Source organism: Siphateles boraxobius, unplaced genomic scaffold (assembly GCF_051911475.1).
Source record: "Siphateles boraxobius isolate OS27281-9 unplaced genomic scaffold, OSU_SipBor_1 7, whole genome shotgun sequence".
Classification (NCBI taxonomy): Eukaryota; Metazoa; Chordata; class Actinopteri; order Cypriniformes; family Leuciscidae; genus Siphateles; species Siphateles boraxobius.
Genome location: NW_027509197.1, coordinates 8,066,888 through 8,080,277, shown reverse-complemented (window position 1 = coordinate 8,080,277; position 13,390 = coordinate 8,066,888). Strand labels below are relative to the sequence as shown.

Here is a 13,390-nt window from a genome sequence, read left to right as displayed (position 1 = left end):
TTAAGTTCCTGTCAATGAAGACAGCGCTCCTGGTAGCATTGGCCTCCATCAAGAGGGTAGGGGACCTGCACACATTCTCCGTTTACGAAGCGTGCTTGGAATTTGGGCCGGCCTACTCTCACGTGATCCTGAGACCCCGGCTGGGATATGTGCCCAAGGTTCCTACCACTCTCTTCCGGGACCAGGTGGTGAACCTGCAAGCGCTGCCCCTGGAGGAGGCAGACCCAGCCTTGGCACTCCTCTGTCCAGTACACCCTCTCCGTGCCTATGTAGACAGGACGCAGTGTTTCAGGACCTCAGACCAGCTCTTTATCTGTTATGGTGGGAAGCTGAAGAGAAAGGGTCTCTCCAAGCAAAGGTTGTCTCACTGGATAGTGGACACCATTGCTTTGGCATACCAGCAGCAAGGTCGACCGTGCCCCCTTGGTGTGACTGCCCACTCCACCCGGAATGTGGCGTCCTCTTGGGCTCTAGCGCATGGCGCCTCGCTAACAGACATCTGGAGAGCTGCAGGCTGGGCGACACCTAACACATTCGCCAGATTCTACAATCTCCGAGTGGAGCCAGTGTCTTCTCATGTACTCGCTTTGAACCAGCTTGTACTGGACCCGCTCAGGTGTCTTCGCTTGCTGGATACGTGCGATATTCTCCTCAGGTGAGCTTCTCCGAAAGCCATGAGTTCCTCCAGCACTCCTGACGTCGGCGCCAGTGTCTATACATACGTAACCGAGACATTTTCCTGCATTTCATGTAGCTAACCATTAACCAACATCAGAAAACTGAGAACTTAATTTTATTCATTATTAGTAGTAGTATTATTAGTATTGTATGACCTAACTTATTAAGTTAAAATCTCAGGTGCTAATATTCAAGTAAATATTAGGTCAGCTGTCAAAAAAAATTGTGGAATCCCTGCATTGTATGTAAATATAAAATGACATGAATTCAGCTCATGGCTGTTGTGTGTGTGCAATTCCACAAACCTGGAAGACCTTCTGAATGTATACGAAAGCGATAGCATTTTTAGAAAGGAAATTGTAAAAGATATAAAATAAGTAGTAGGGAGAATAAATGAATTTTGAATAATTTACTTCCATTGTGAGAATGTAATCATGCCATTGTAAAAAAGTAACTGTGGTCTGATTACAAGTATTTTAAAACGTAATAATGAGTATCTGATTGACATTTTTACATTTTTATTCATTTAGCTGACGCTTTTATCCAAAGCGACTTACAATTGCTATGTATGTCAGAGGTCGCACGCCTCTGGAGCAATTAAGGGTTAAGTGTCTTGCTCAGGGACACATTGGTGTCTCACAGTGGATTCGAACCCGGGTCTCTCATACCAAAGGCATGTGTCTTATCACAGATTACATCTTACTCAGCACTGGAAGCCTGATTATTGACTGATGGCCCATTACTGTTGAAATGTGTCACTATGAATTTGTCCTGTATCACACATATGAAGGCACGTATTCTTGTACTTTCATAGTGCACGTTAAATTTGATGAACAAAAGGCTGATACACTACACGACTTTTGCTCAGATTTTAAAAGTTGTGCAGTGTATTCCAGCCTTAACTTGATGTATTCTTTGACCTGTGACGTACTGTCATTAATTGTGAAAACAATGTAATGGGGGTGTTCTCTGCCCCTTTTTGTTTTACTTTAATCAGACTGCTTTTAAATGCATTAGTAACATTTTGTTCATTTCACACCACTTTTTGCCAATAGCAGAGAAGTTTAATTATCCAAATACAGGGATGGTGTACATAACATAGGCATGTTTCAGCTAAAAATGTTTGCACATTCCTGCAGTGGGCTTACATAACGCAGCCTAGAACATAATTGTTTATTTACATTTATGAGACGGGCAGATTCTCCTTTACCCCGCCATCAACATTATTGTGGTTTAGATCTACAACCTGCGTGGTTTATTACTGCGCAGAATATTTCACAATGTCTGTGCTTCTTTTCTACTCTTTTCTGCAATGTGATCGTGTTGCTTTGAGCACATTTTACAATGGTGTTTCACAAATAGCCCTATCTGCAACAGAACAAGTGATGCAAGTAATGCAAGTTGCGATTTCCTTTTTGCCTTAATGCAAATACTTCCTGGGGCAATTGTGTATGCATGTTTGCACACATGCACAGATGTATACAGTTGCACACATGTATTCACATGCACAAACACAAAGATAATCTCATCACTTACATTCAGTCTTTTGCGATCATGTTCATGTACACTGTAAATAATTATATGATCAATAAGTTATGACAGCATGTTTTTTTAATTGCTTTAACTCATCAAAACAAGTTAAGCAATTTTCTACTTTTTGATGTTATACAAGATTCAACTACTTTAAGTCAAGTCAAAGTTCTTTAAGATGTATTTTTTAAGTAAGTTGATTGTACTTAAACAGTTTCTTACAGTGTATTTGTTTGTAGATGTTCATTGATGACTAAGACTGATTCAATAAATTGAGTTTTGTAGAGAAAACTTGTTTACAAGAGGGACACATAAACACATCCTTAAGTTTTTACACAAATGCAATAAAATAATTTGTTTAAAAAAAAAAACACTGTTTGGACAAATAACAAAAGATGCAGCTCAAGTTCTTCAGTCACATTTCCTGCTCCTTAAAGTTTAAATTAGATAAATAAGGAGATAAACACATATTTAACAGCCTTGGTAAACATATTATCTTCTATCAATGGAACGGAACACACCAAAAAGACACCAAAAATAAGTATGTTGTAAAGCATTCTGAAAGAGACAGACTTACATTCAAACCAGTATTCACAAAATCCATCTTCAAAGCAATGACTATGGAATGTTTTATGTAGCACAAAATAAAGCTTTTTAATATTGCATGAAAAAGATTTATCAATTGGAAAGATTTAATTGATTGAACTGTAAGAGCAAATTAAAAAGATCAAGGCACTACATCATAAGAATTCAATACAAAACAAATTAAAAGCTAACTTCACAGCTGATTGTTTTTTTTATTCTTTCCTTTTTTTGACAATATTTGCATATTCCTTATCTAATGTCTTTTAGGTTTTGCACAGTGTGTCTAAATTCAAATGTATGTAAATATAATTGTAAAAATCAGTCATAACCTATTTTAGTTATTGAAATGTATAAAATGTGTATGGATATGGATATAGCTTTCTTAAAGAAATAAGTGTAAACAAATCTCTTTTTTAAACACACAGGAATTGGCTCTTGGCTCTCACAAAAAAATGGCTCATTTTCATTTAGTTATGCTGTAGTTATGCAGAGAATAGGTAAACATGAACATTACTTTTATGACGCAGTATATTATGTGCATTTGTTCCCCATTTCATAATATAGCTTTTATGAGCCTAAAAACTTTAAAAAGTGGTTTGACCATAAGTAAATTAATAAAATGTGTACATATATTTGAACAGTTTTCAAACATGTTAAAAAAAATTGGATTTCTTAGAAATCATTGATTTTATAATAAAATATTTTTTTCAGGGATTCCATTTGACATTTGTAAACCAGAACTAACCATTTATAACTATTGCCAAGTCTTAAAGATGTGAATCATTTCAAAACATTTCATGTTTTTATGATTTAGTTAAGAAATAATAATAAATTATACCACTTAATTATACTTAATAATCCACTACTTAATTACATTTTTATCTACAATTTTTTTGTATTATACAACAGAGATATTTTTGACTTTAAGCACCATCAAAAATATCTACATTTTTATGTAAGTTATAAATAAAACATGTCAATAATAATAAAAAAAAAAGTGTATTCAAGTCTGCATTAAGTGCATTTTTTAATGTACACTGGTCGAAAGTTTGGAATAATGACGATTTTATAAATAAATAATACAGTAAACGCAGTAATAATGTGAAATATTATTACAATTTACAATAACTGTTTTCTATTTGAATATATTTTAAAATGTATTTATTCGTTTGATGGCAAAACAACATTTTCAGCATCATTACTCCTTGTGCTAAAAATTCAGCTTTGCCATCAGGAAAAAAAAACATTTATATATATATATATGTATATATAAAAAATTTATTGTAATCATATTTAACGATGTTACTATTTTACTGTATTTTTGATCAACTAGATGCAGCCTTGGTGACATTAAGAGACTTCTTTCAAAAACATCAAAATTGCAATTATTCCAAACTATACTGTATATCTCAATAACTTAATAAGGTTCCGACAAAACAAAAAGAGCATCACATCACTGACCCATATATAAATAATGGATGTGCATTCCGTTCAGACAAAGGTTGGTTTAAGGTCGACTTTAAAGTTCACGACAGGACGTGTTGAGCGATAGAAGCTCTCGTCCTCGCTGTCAGAGGTCCCTGAGGTGAGGCTGTCTGTGGAGTCGTAGGGGTGATGACAGGCCCTGCAGAAGGACCGCTGGTAGTAACAGTAGTCCTCTGAGCTGCTGGAGTCTGAGTCTGAGTAGTCATACGGCTCCCCCTCTATCAGCCCAGCGGGGGCAGGCTGAGGAACCTGCCCCGTGAAAGGAGTAACGGAACATTTGTGAGAAGAACATTCCCAACTGTCCTGTCCACTGCCACGGCGAGTCTTTGCTTTCTCATTCCTCTTTCTCCTCTTTCCCTCGTGCCAAAAGTCATGTCTTTGAGGGTTGCTGGTGGGACTTGTTTTAGAGTCATCATCCCTCAACTTTTCATGGTCTGATAGTGCTGATGCCCTACTGCGCCCTGGAGGTACCGAGCCTGGAAAATAGTAAGGGGGGGGTCCACCTCTCGAGGAGTAAAATGGAGGTCTGCGTTTACGCATGAGATAGGGTGAGATGGTGGGGAAAAGGAACTGTAGAGGAGATCGAGGAGAAAGAGTTATGCTCAGGTCGTCTGGATTGATGGATGGGCTTCGAACACGGTCGGGTGATTTGACAGAACTGCTTATGGCATCCAAACTCAGATCCTGCAGGATCTCCGCCAGCTGCTCATTGGTTACGAAACCCAGTCGTCCTGCTGATGACATAGCTGGAATCTCCATGGAGGCTGATGGCTCTGGAGACTCAACCTGAGGTGAACTACACCGAGCAGGACACAAAGAAGAGGAACCCTGTGTTAACTTTTCCTGATCCGAAAGCTCCTCCAAAATTTCTCTTCCAAGACCTGGGTTTCTGATATTGTTTACGGCTGGAATTGCATCTTCTGTGTTTCCATTCAGACTCACAACCTCAACTTTAGGAGGTGGAAGCCTCAGGTGTGGTGGAGAAGAGGGAACATTTGTAGCTATTGAACCTTCAGGGAACGTTTGCTTTGAGGTAGTGTGAGTGGGAAGCGGTGGAGGAGGTATATAGGGAGGTGGAGAGAGAGCTCTGGTGGGAGAAACTTCTGAGTATTTCTTGAGAAGAAGGGTTGGAGAATCAGGAGATACCACTGTGGTTTGCGTGGAGGTGGAGTTGAGGTTAGTGTTGGAGGAGTCCATTTCTCCCTCGTCCAAGGGGTGGCTAGCAGTCATCAGTTTGAGCAACTTGTCCTTGGCATTGTTCACTTGTTCCTGTAGGCTATCAATAACAGCATTCTTCTGCAAATATGGAGGAAAATTGGGTTTAAACCTCTTCACCTTAATCACAGTCATTATCTAGAATGGCTCACTTCACTAAGTAGGTGTATGGGATAGATGCCAATTTTACAGGATGTGAGATCATAAAGCGGTGCCTTGAGGAAATATAAAACAAAGGATCCAACCTCATTTGTGGTGTAGTGACGCAAAACACACTGTCCACACCCAACACATGAATTCATCATCACACTTAACCAAACCAGGAATCACTGTGTGGACATACATCCATCCATCCATCCATCCATCCATCTATCTATCTATCTATCTATCTATCTATCTATCTATCTATCTATCTATCTATCTATCTATCTATCTATCTATCTATCTATCTATCTATCTATCTATCTATCTATCTATCTATCTGTCTATCTGTCTGTCTGTCTGTCTGTCTGTCTATCTGTCTGTCTGTCTATCTGTCTGTCTGTCTGTCTGTCTGTACAGCACGGATGGATGTGTTCACTGCATGCACATTTTCTAGTGGACCTTTGTTTTTGAGGAGCCAATCACTTACACATACGCAGTTTTTCTAAACAAACAGAAAGATTAGGGTGTATGTGGATATTAGCAGACTGGTGCTTATGATGAAAATTACATCATGCGTGAGGTCTGTGAGATGGCACAGAACGTGGATAAACAAGTAAACTTTGAGCTTTAGAATAGCACATATTCCTCTACTATGCTGTTCGTATTTGTACTAAAGGTAAAAATAATAGGCCTAATTATGCAATACCTCATATTGTCCCTTGAAAAGAGCATCACTTTGCTTGGAATAACACAATTTAAATGTAATAACTATTGGTACCTCATTGATGAGTTTTTTCATGGAGTCATTTTCACCAAGTAGATAATAGATCTCATCCTCGCTGTACATGGAGTTTGTGGATTTACTAGGACTACTGAAGTATTTGGCCATTTGACTGGGATGTGAGTTTGTCTCCTCTTCAAACTGTCTCCATTGGGTCAGCTGTAGGGAAGAATAATAATAATGATTAAGTAGGTATGTACAGGTACAGCAGGGGTATTCAATTACATACATTTACTGAGTGTTTCATGCTAATGTTCAGTTATTAAATTAATTATTTATTGCGCAATAACTTCAGTTCAGGCATTATCAGGTCTGTGTGATTCATTAACCAAATGTTTCCCTTTTTTATGGCAGTCTTTTTGACTTAAACACACACACACACACACACACACACACACACACACACACACACACACACACACACACACACACACACACACACACACACACACACACACACACACACACACACACACACACACACACACACACACACACACACGATCTATGCTCAATCACCATTATAAAGAGCTGACATTAGCAGTGTACTCTCCAAATGTACAGGACATATTGCGTAACACATTTGATGTTGAATGCTGACTCATTGAGTTATTGATTGGTTAATCAGAGTTATTGATTGGTTGAACCTCAACATAACCCTTTTCAGATCCAAAAATGTGAATGTCCGGACAAAGACTGACGGCAAATCATCAGATGTTGGCTGTGAATTGACCAGTACGTACTTGAGGGACGAACAGCAGGCAGTTTATGGCCATTGTACAGATGAAGATGGCTCCAGACACTACACTGTAGACCACATTGGGCCAGGCATACAGGTAAAGAGAGATGGGCACGGCCACAGCGGTCGACATGGTCACCAGGCAGACAGCACCCATGATGGTCATAGACTGGTTTACTGGAGGTAAGCTGACATTGCTTGTCAGACCGGCAAGATACGTCCCATACAAGAGGAGGCTACCCTGTAAAAAGAGAGGGATTTTAGTGTGAAGCAAAATAGCATATAAACTATGCTTTTTATCAATACCTGTATGAATATTTTGTGAATTCCAAATGAATGATGAGAATGTAAACTATTAGGCTTGTTTGTGGTGAATCTTATAGGAAGCATGGGCATAACCCAATACCAAAAGATAAAACAGAATGTATATGATTTCTAAATAAATCTATTAGTGTATAAGATTATTATGACAAATCATTTCATTACTGTAACAAGCCCATTCGTGTTTGAGCCTTTTTTATTCTCGTTAGATTCTTATGGTTCCACAATGCATATTACTGTTTTAATATTTATTTACATAATTTTTATAATATGCTCCACCCCAAATTGAAGTGTTCTTTGGGCTTTAGGGGTCTAACTTAAACTAAAACCATTAAAAAAAACATTTTAGTTTCTTGAAATAAAATAAATATTAAATGCAATAAAATAAAATTAATAAAACTTAATTAATCAATTTGTATTTTTTTTATCTATTTGCCAAGGCACAATTTTCATTTTGATTTAGTTTAATTTGATATACTAAAATAACTAAAACTAAAATAAAACAATAAAAAAACTATACAGACCTATTTAAAAAAAATAATAGAAATGCCAAAACCATGTAATATATAAATATTAAAATAAAAACTTAAATATGCATTTAAATAGTATTAAAATATCGAAAATAGTCAAAATAAAAACAAAAATAAAACTATAATAGTATTTCAATGATTTAAAAATAACACTGGTCACATTGATTTTTTTTTTATAGTCCTACAAAAGGCTTCACTTTATCTCAAGCAATTATTCTACAGTACATTATATATATAAAATACACTATTCTGTTCAAATGTATGGGGTCTGTAAGGTTTTCATTTTTTTATGTTTTTGAGTATCTGCATTTACTTGATAAAATACAATAAAGTAAAAACAGTAATATTGTGAAATTATTAAAATACATATTAAAATTTTAAACATTATTTTAATATATTTAATGTAATGTAACTCGTTCCTATGATGGCAAAGCTGAATTTTACCTTAAGCACGGAGAGCAGGATTACCCACAGGTCCGAGAAGAGAGAAGAACAGGAGTCTAGCTGGGTCAGAGAATAGGATGCGTCCAGCTCTATTACCTGACATAAAGAAGAAACAACACAAAATACTTCACATGCCATAAATCATTGGAGCTTCCATCAGTTCTCCTTTTATGGCTCTTTACATCCCTATATATAGGAATTATGGCTGTGGCTATTCAAAAATGAAGTTGACATCATCACTGCTTTAAGAATGCAAGTTTCTCGCACAAAACTTCTACTTCTATAGTGCTTGTATGGAATGTATATGTATGTATTTTTTTTTTTAAAGTTTTTGTGAAGCCTGACAGACATGGTCCATTTGAATTGTCATTGTTTAGAAAAGAGCTGTGTGAAAATTCTCTAAAAAAGCTGTTCATAAAAACCAGGGTGAGTAAGCATACCTTCACCATAGCACTAACAGACCGAGAGCACTTGATCGGATCCGTCAGACCCCATGTTGACAGAACAAAAACATCCACTAGGACCAGCAGCGCAACCAAACCCATCAGCTGGATGTCTCTAATAATCTGAAACACAACAGAACACTATTATGAAGCCAGTGACATCAACCAATAATTCATAGCCTATTCGTTCACAGACATATCATAACTCACCACTCTCTTGTCGGGCACACGCTGAGTGAACACTCTGTAGAGCCGCCATGTTTTCCCAAGAATGGGTCCAAACACCAGAGAGCTGCCGATACACAGTGTCCACATCCGCGCCTGAGATGGTACAGAAAAAGATACGCACATTTAACATGAGAACTGCTTTTAATTCTGCTCTGGTTGTAGTGACTTGACACATTCAGTCACATTAGTCACATTTGTATTTGTACATAACCATACAAATCATGACAATGTTTGTTTGTTTGTTAAAGTAACCATGAAATCAAATTAGGCCATTTAAAAAAAAGGAATATTGCAGTAGCTATTTATTATAAATTATGTATCTGTGCACATCATTATTATTGTGCCCTCATAATCTTTAATCAAAATAACTTCCTCTAACTAAGGCTAGTGTGATAACTAGCTAATTAGAAACATACACAGTAGCACTACCCACTAATTTGCATGTCGGTTCATTCTCAGTTCTGCATGACAGAGTTTGGTTCTCGGAGATAATATCTCTCCTTGACGGCAGACAGAGGACAATATCCCCAGCCCGAGTTGTGGAACCTTCATGTTTGGCCCCTTGAAGGGTACCAACTGAGGGACACTGGGCTTTCACCTGAAGTTATAGAGACCATACCCAGTGCAAGGCCTCCCTCCACTTGCCAAGCCTTGATTGACGAGGTGCCACTCGGGAAGCATCCTCTGCTCGCTCGCTTTATTCGTGGGGCCTGGCAACTGAGGCATCCCGCAGGAAACAAGATTCCTCCATGGAAATTCGGGACGCTAGTCCTGAGGTAAATAGCGTTCGTCAGCTCCAGTTTGTATCCAGCCTCTCACGGAGACATCAGATGCCCCAACACCTGCGATGAGATGACTAAACGCCTGTGAAGAGACGACTCGACGCCTGTGAAGAGACGACTCAACGCCGGCGATATGTTATGCCCTAAATTACTACATGATTAACTAACTGTATTTTTTCTATGTACATTTCTGAAATGCACTTTTTGTAAAGCTGCTTTGAAACAATATGTATTGTGAAAAGCGCTATACAAATAAATTTGAATTGAATTGAAATTAGCTATAGTCCTTGAGGGGCTGGTAGAGACCCCCTTGGGGTCAGTGTCTGACAAGCTTCTGACTCTAAAAATGATTTTTCTTATGGCTATCACCTCACTCTTGAAGCCTTCTGCCCTCCGCCGTTGACAACGAGAAACTTCACCAACTGTGTCCAGTCTGTGCTCTGCGGGCCTATGTAAACCGCACTAGCCAGTGGAGTAAGTCAGGGCAAATATTTGTTTGTCATGGGGGCTGAAACAGGGGGGCGGCTGCCACCAAGTATACAATTTCACATTGGGTGACTACACAACCGTGGAAGGTCCACACACCCTCAGTGCAGCGGTTGGGGTAGTCTTGTTCCCAAAGCGCTTCAGCGCAGTATTGAGAGTAGCTTTTGAAAGGGAACATGTCGGGTTACTCGACTGTAACCCTGTTCCCTGAAAAAGCGGGAACGACATGCTGCGCTACATTGCCGCACTGAGGATGTCCAAGGACACCTCTTTAGACAAAATGATACCTGAGGACATGTGGCACAAATATAGCATCTGACCAGAGCGCTTTTCGATGACGTCGCCGTCTGAGGCTGTCAAGTTCAATGTCTATTTCATTGACGTGTTACATGCATTATTCACAACTGGTCATACAAAGATGCTTCAGCGCAGCATCTCGTTCCCGCGTTTTCAGGGAACAGGGTTACAATCAAGTAACCCGAGAAGTTTTCGCTCAATATATTTTAAAATGTAATTTTTTCCTGTGATGGTAAAGCTGAATTTTCAGCATCATTACTCTAGTCTTCAGTGTCACATGATCCTTAAGAACTCATTCTTATCAAGACACGTATCTTATTATTATCTATGTTGAAAACAAATGTGCTGCATAATATTTTTGTGGAAAAATATGATACATTCCTTTCAGGATTCTTTGGTGGACAGAAAGTTCAAAAGAACAGCATTTATTTGGAACTGAAATCTTATACATTTCTTTACTGTGACTTTTGATCAATTTTATGCATCCTTGCTGAAGAAAAATTTTCTTAAAAGCAAAAAATCTTACTGACCCAAAAGTTTTGAACACTAGTGTTTCTTTCTCTTTTTTTTCTCTCTCTTTTTTAAACACTGCTAATCTATCCAAAACAGCAACACACAATCAACACACTCAAAGAACTAAATCCAGAGTCATTTCAAGTATAAACAATGGATATGCAATCAATCACAGATGTAGGGTTTGAGAAGCTTTACAGCTTAAAGTCAACAAGAATTCTGTTAAACATGTTTGGTGCATTAAAGGAGATTTATGGAGTTGTTAAATGTAAACAGGTCTTTAGCAATTCAGAATAATAAGCCAGCTGTGTGATTTATAAGACCGCTTTAAATATACTAAAGTAAAAGGAGGTACAAAGAGAAGGGGGTCTTACTTGTGTAATCTGATGGAGTTGACTTTCAAAATCTAAATAACGAAGTGTGTGTGTGTGTGTGTGTGTGTGTGTGTGTGTGTGTGTGTGTGTGTGTGTGTGTGTGTGTACCTGTAAGACAGCTCTTGACAGCGGTTCTCTCTCCTCCACGGCGAATAAGAAGCCGCTGCTGTATGTGAGGAGACTGCCACAGAGAGTCAACACATTCAGATTGGGACTGGACATCTTCACTATCCTGTGTCAGAGGTACAGAATCAAAGTTCATTTCATGACTTTAGTTAGTGGACAAAAAGACCACCTGTAAAGTGATAAATTAGTCATATAAGTCATGATTGAGAGCTATGAGTACAAGAAGAGATCCAGCCATTTCATACCTGTTGTTTTTGAAGCGCAGAGTGAAAATTAGGAAGAAAAGAGCCAGCAGAATCCCACAAGAGAGCAGCGTCCAGACTACAGCCCGAAGAGTAGGAGACAGAGAGTGACTCTGGACAACCACACCGCTCTACACACAGACAAACAGCAAAATACTTCATATAAAAGTTCAAAAGTTTGGGAAAGAAGTCTCTTCCGCTCACTAAGGCTTCCTTTATTTGATCAAAAATACAGTAAAGACAGTAATACTGTTAAATAGTATTACAATTTAAAATAACTGTTTTCTATTTGAATATATTTTGTGTAATTTATTCATGTGATCAAAGCTGAATTTTCCAGTCTTCAGTACATGATCCTTCAGAAATCATTATAATATGCTGATTTCCTGCTTAAGAAACATTTATTATTATTATCGATGTTGTAAACAGATGAGCTGTTTAATATTTTTGTTAAAATCGTGATTTTTTTTTCAGGATTCTTTGATGAATGGATCAAGTTCAAAAGAACAGCATTTATTTGAAATAGACATTTTTGTAACATTAGAAATGTCTTTACTGTCACTTTTGAATAAATTGAATGCATCCTTGACTCCTTGCTAAATAAAATTGAGGGCTACTGACCCCAAACTTTTGATTGGTATAGACTATAATGAACATGAGGCTTCTGCAGTCTTACATTTAAATTAAGAAGATAAAATAGAAGCATTTTCACTAGTGGTCTCGGTCAGACTGTTTGTAAATGTAAATGTACTTGTCTTTGAGTGTGTTGTGGTGCACTTAGGTCGGTGAGTGTGTGTATGTACCGCTGAGAGCGCACAGAGTCTCTGCAGGACGTCCCAGCCCAGCTGACTGTTCAATCCTGGGTCGATGAAGCAGACGCCAGACTCACAGTGAGAGCTGCAGTTCAGTCCTGCCTCCATTACTGGCCTGAGCTCTAGCTCAACTCATACACACACCCTGAAAGATAGAAAATAAACTTCATACAACGTTGTATTTCATACAATGACACAATGATTACACAGCATTGTAGTCGAGATGTAAAATGTATGAAACAAACTTGCTATCAAACCTCAGATCTGTTTTTAGGTACATTGTAGAAGACTGAACACAAGGTGGCGCTGTTATTCATAGTTTCAATTAAAAAAAAGCTCTTCTGTCTGGAATATAGTTACACTGAAATATAAATTATTCCTAGTTCGGTCTGTTTTTATAAGAATGTAAAAACGATATAAAATGATCTATGATAATTAATGACTGTTACTAAAGGAATGTTTATTTGTTTTTTTGTCATTAGATTGGCTTCTTCGGATGAAGATAAAAGGCACAGCAGAAACAACCCTCATGTTATGATGAGATTGACTTTGAGTTTCCAGAGATCCAGTTGATTTTTTTGTAATAATAATAATAACAAGCCCTACAGTTTCCTTCAGATTTGTTTGCTCTAATA

At 37.8% G+C, this 13,390-nt stretch overlaps 1 protein-coding gene and 1 long non-coding RNA gene across 3 annotated transcripts; one reads left to right on the top strand and one right to left on the bottom strand.

The window, feature by feature from the left end:
* Positions 1 to 4,076: 4,076 nt before the first annotated feature.
* gpr156 (G protein-coupled receptor 156) lies at positions 4,077 to 12,871 on the bottom strand. The gene is made up of 9 exons (XM_077216659.1): positions 12,747 to 12,871; positions 11,947 to 12,074; positions 11,684 to 11,807; positions 9,106 to 9,216; positions 8,893 to 9,018; positions 8,453 to 8,548; positions 7,162 to 7,398; positions 6,416 to 6,577; positions 4,077 to 5,574 (listed from the first exon to the last, which is right to left on the bottom strand). The coding sequence occupies exons 1-9, from the start codon at positions 12,861 to 12,863 to the stop codon at positions 4,285 to 4,287; spliced, it is 2,391 nt and encodes a 796-aa protein (XP_077072774.1). The 5' UTR covers positions 12,864 to 12,871; the 3' UTR covers positions 4,077 to 4,284.
* On the top strand, positions 6,969 to 12,174 carry LOC143723844 (uncharacterized). Of its 2 annotated transcripts, none has more exons than XR_013197179.1 (3): positions 6,969 to 7,340; positions 11,695 to 11,818; positions 11,967 to 12,174. It is a non-coding gene; the product is annotated as an uncharacterized LOC143723844 (long non-coding RNA). The 2 variants fall into 2 exon arrangements; XR_013197180.1 differs by having other exon boundaries at positions 11,691 to 11,818.
* Positions 12,872 to 13,390: the final 519 nt, after the last annotated feature.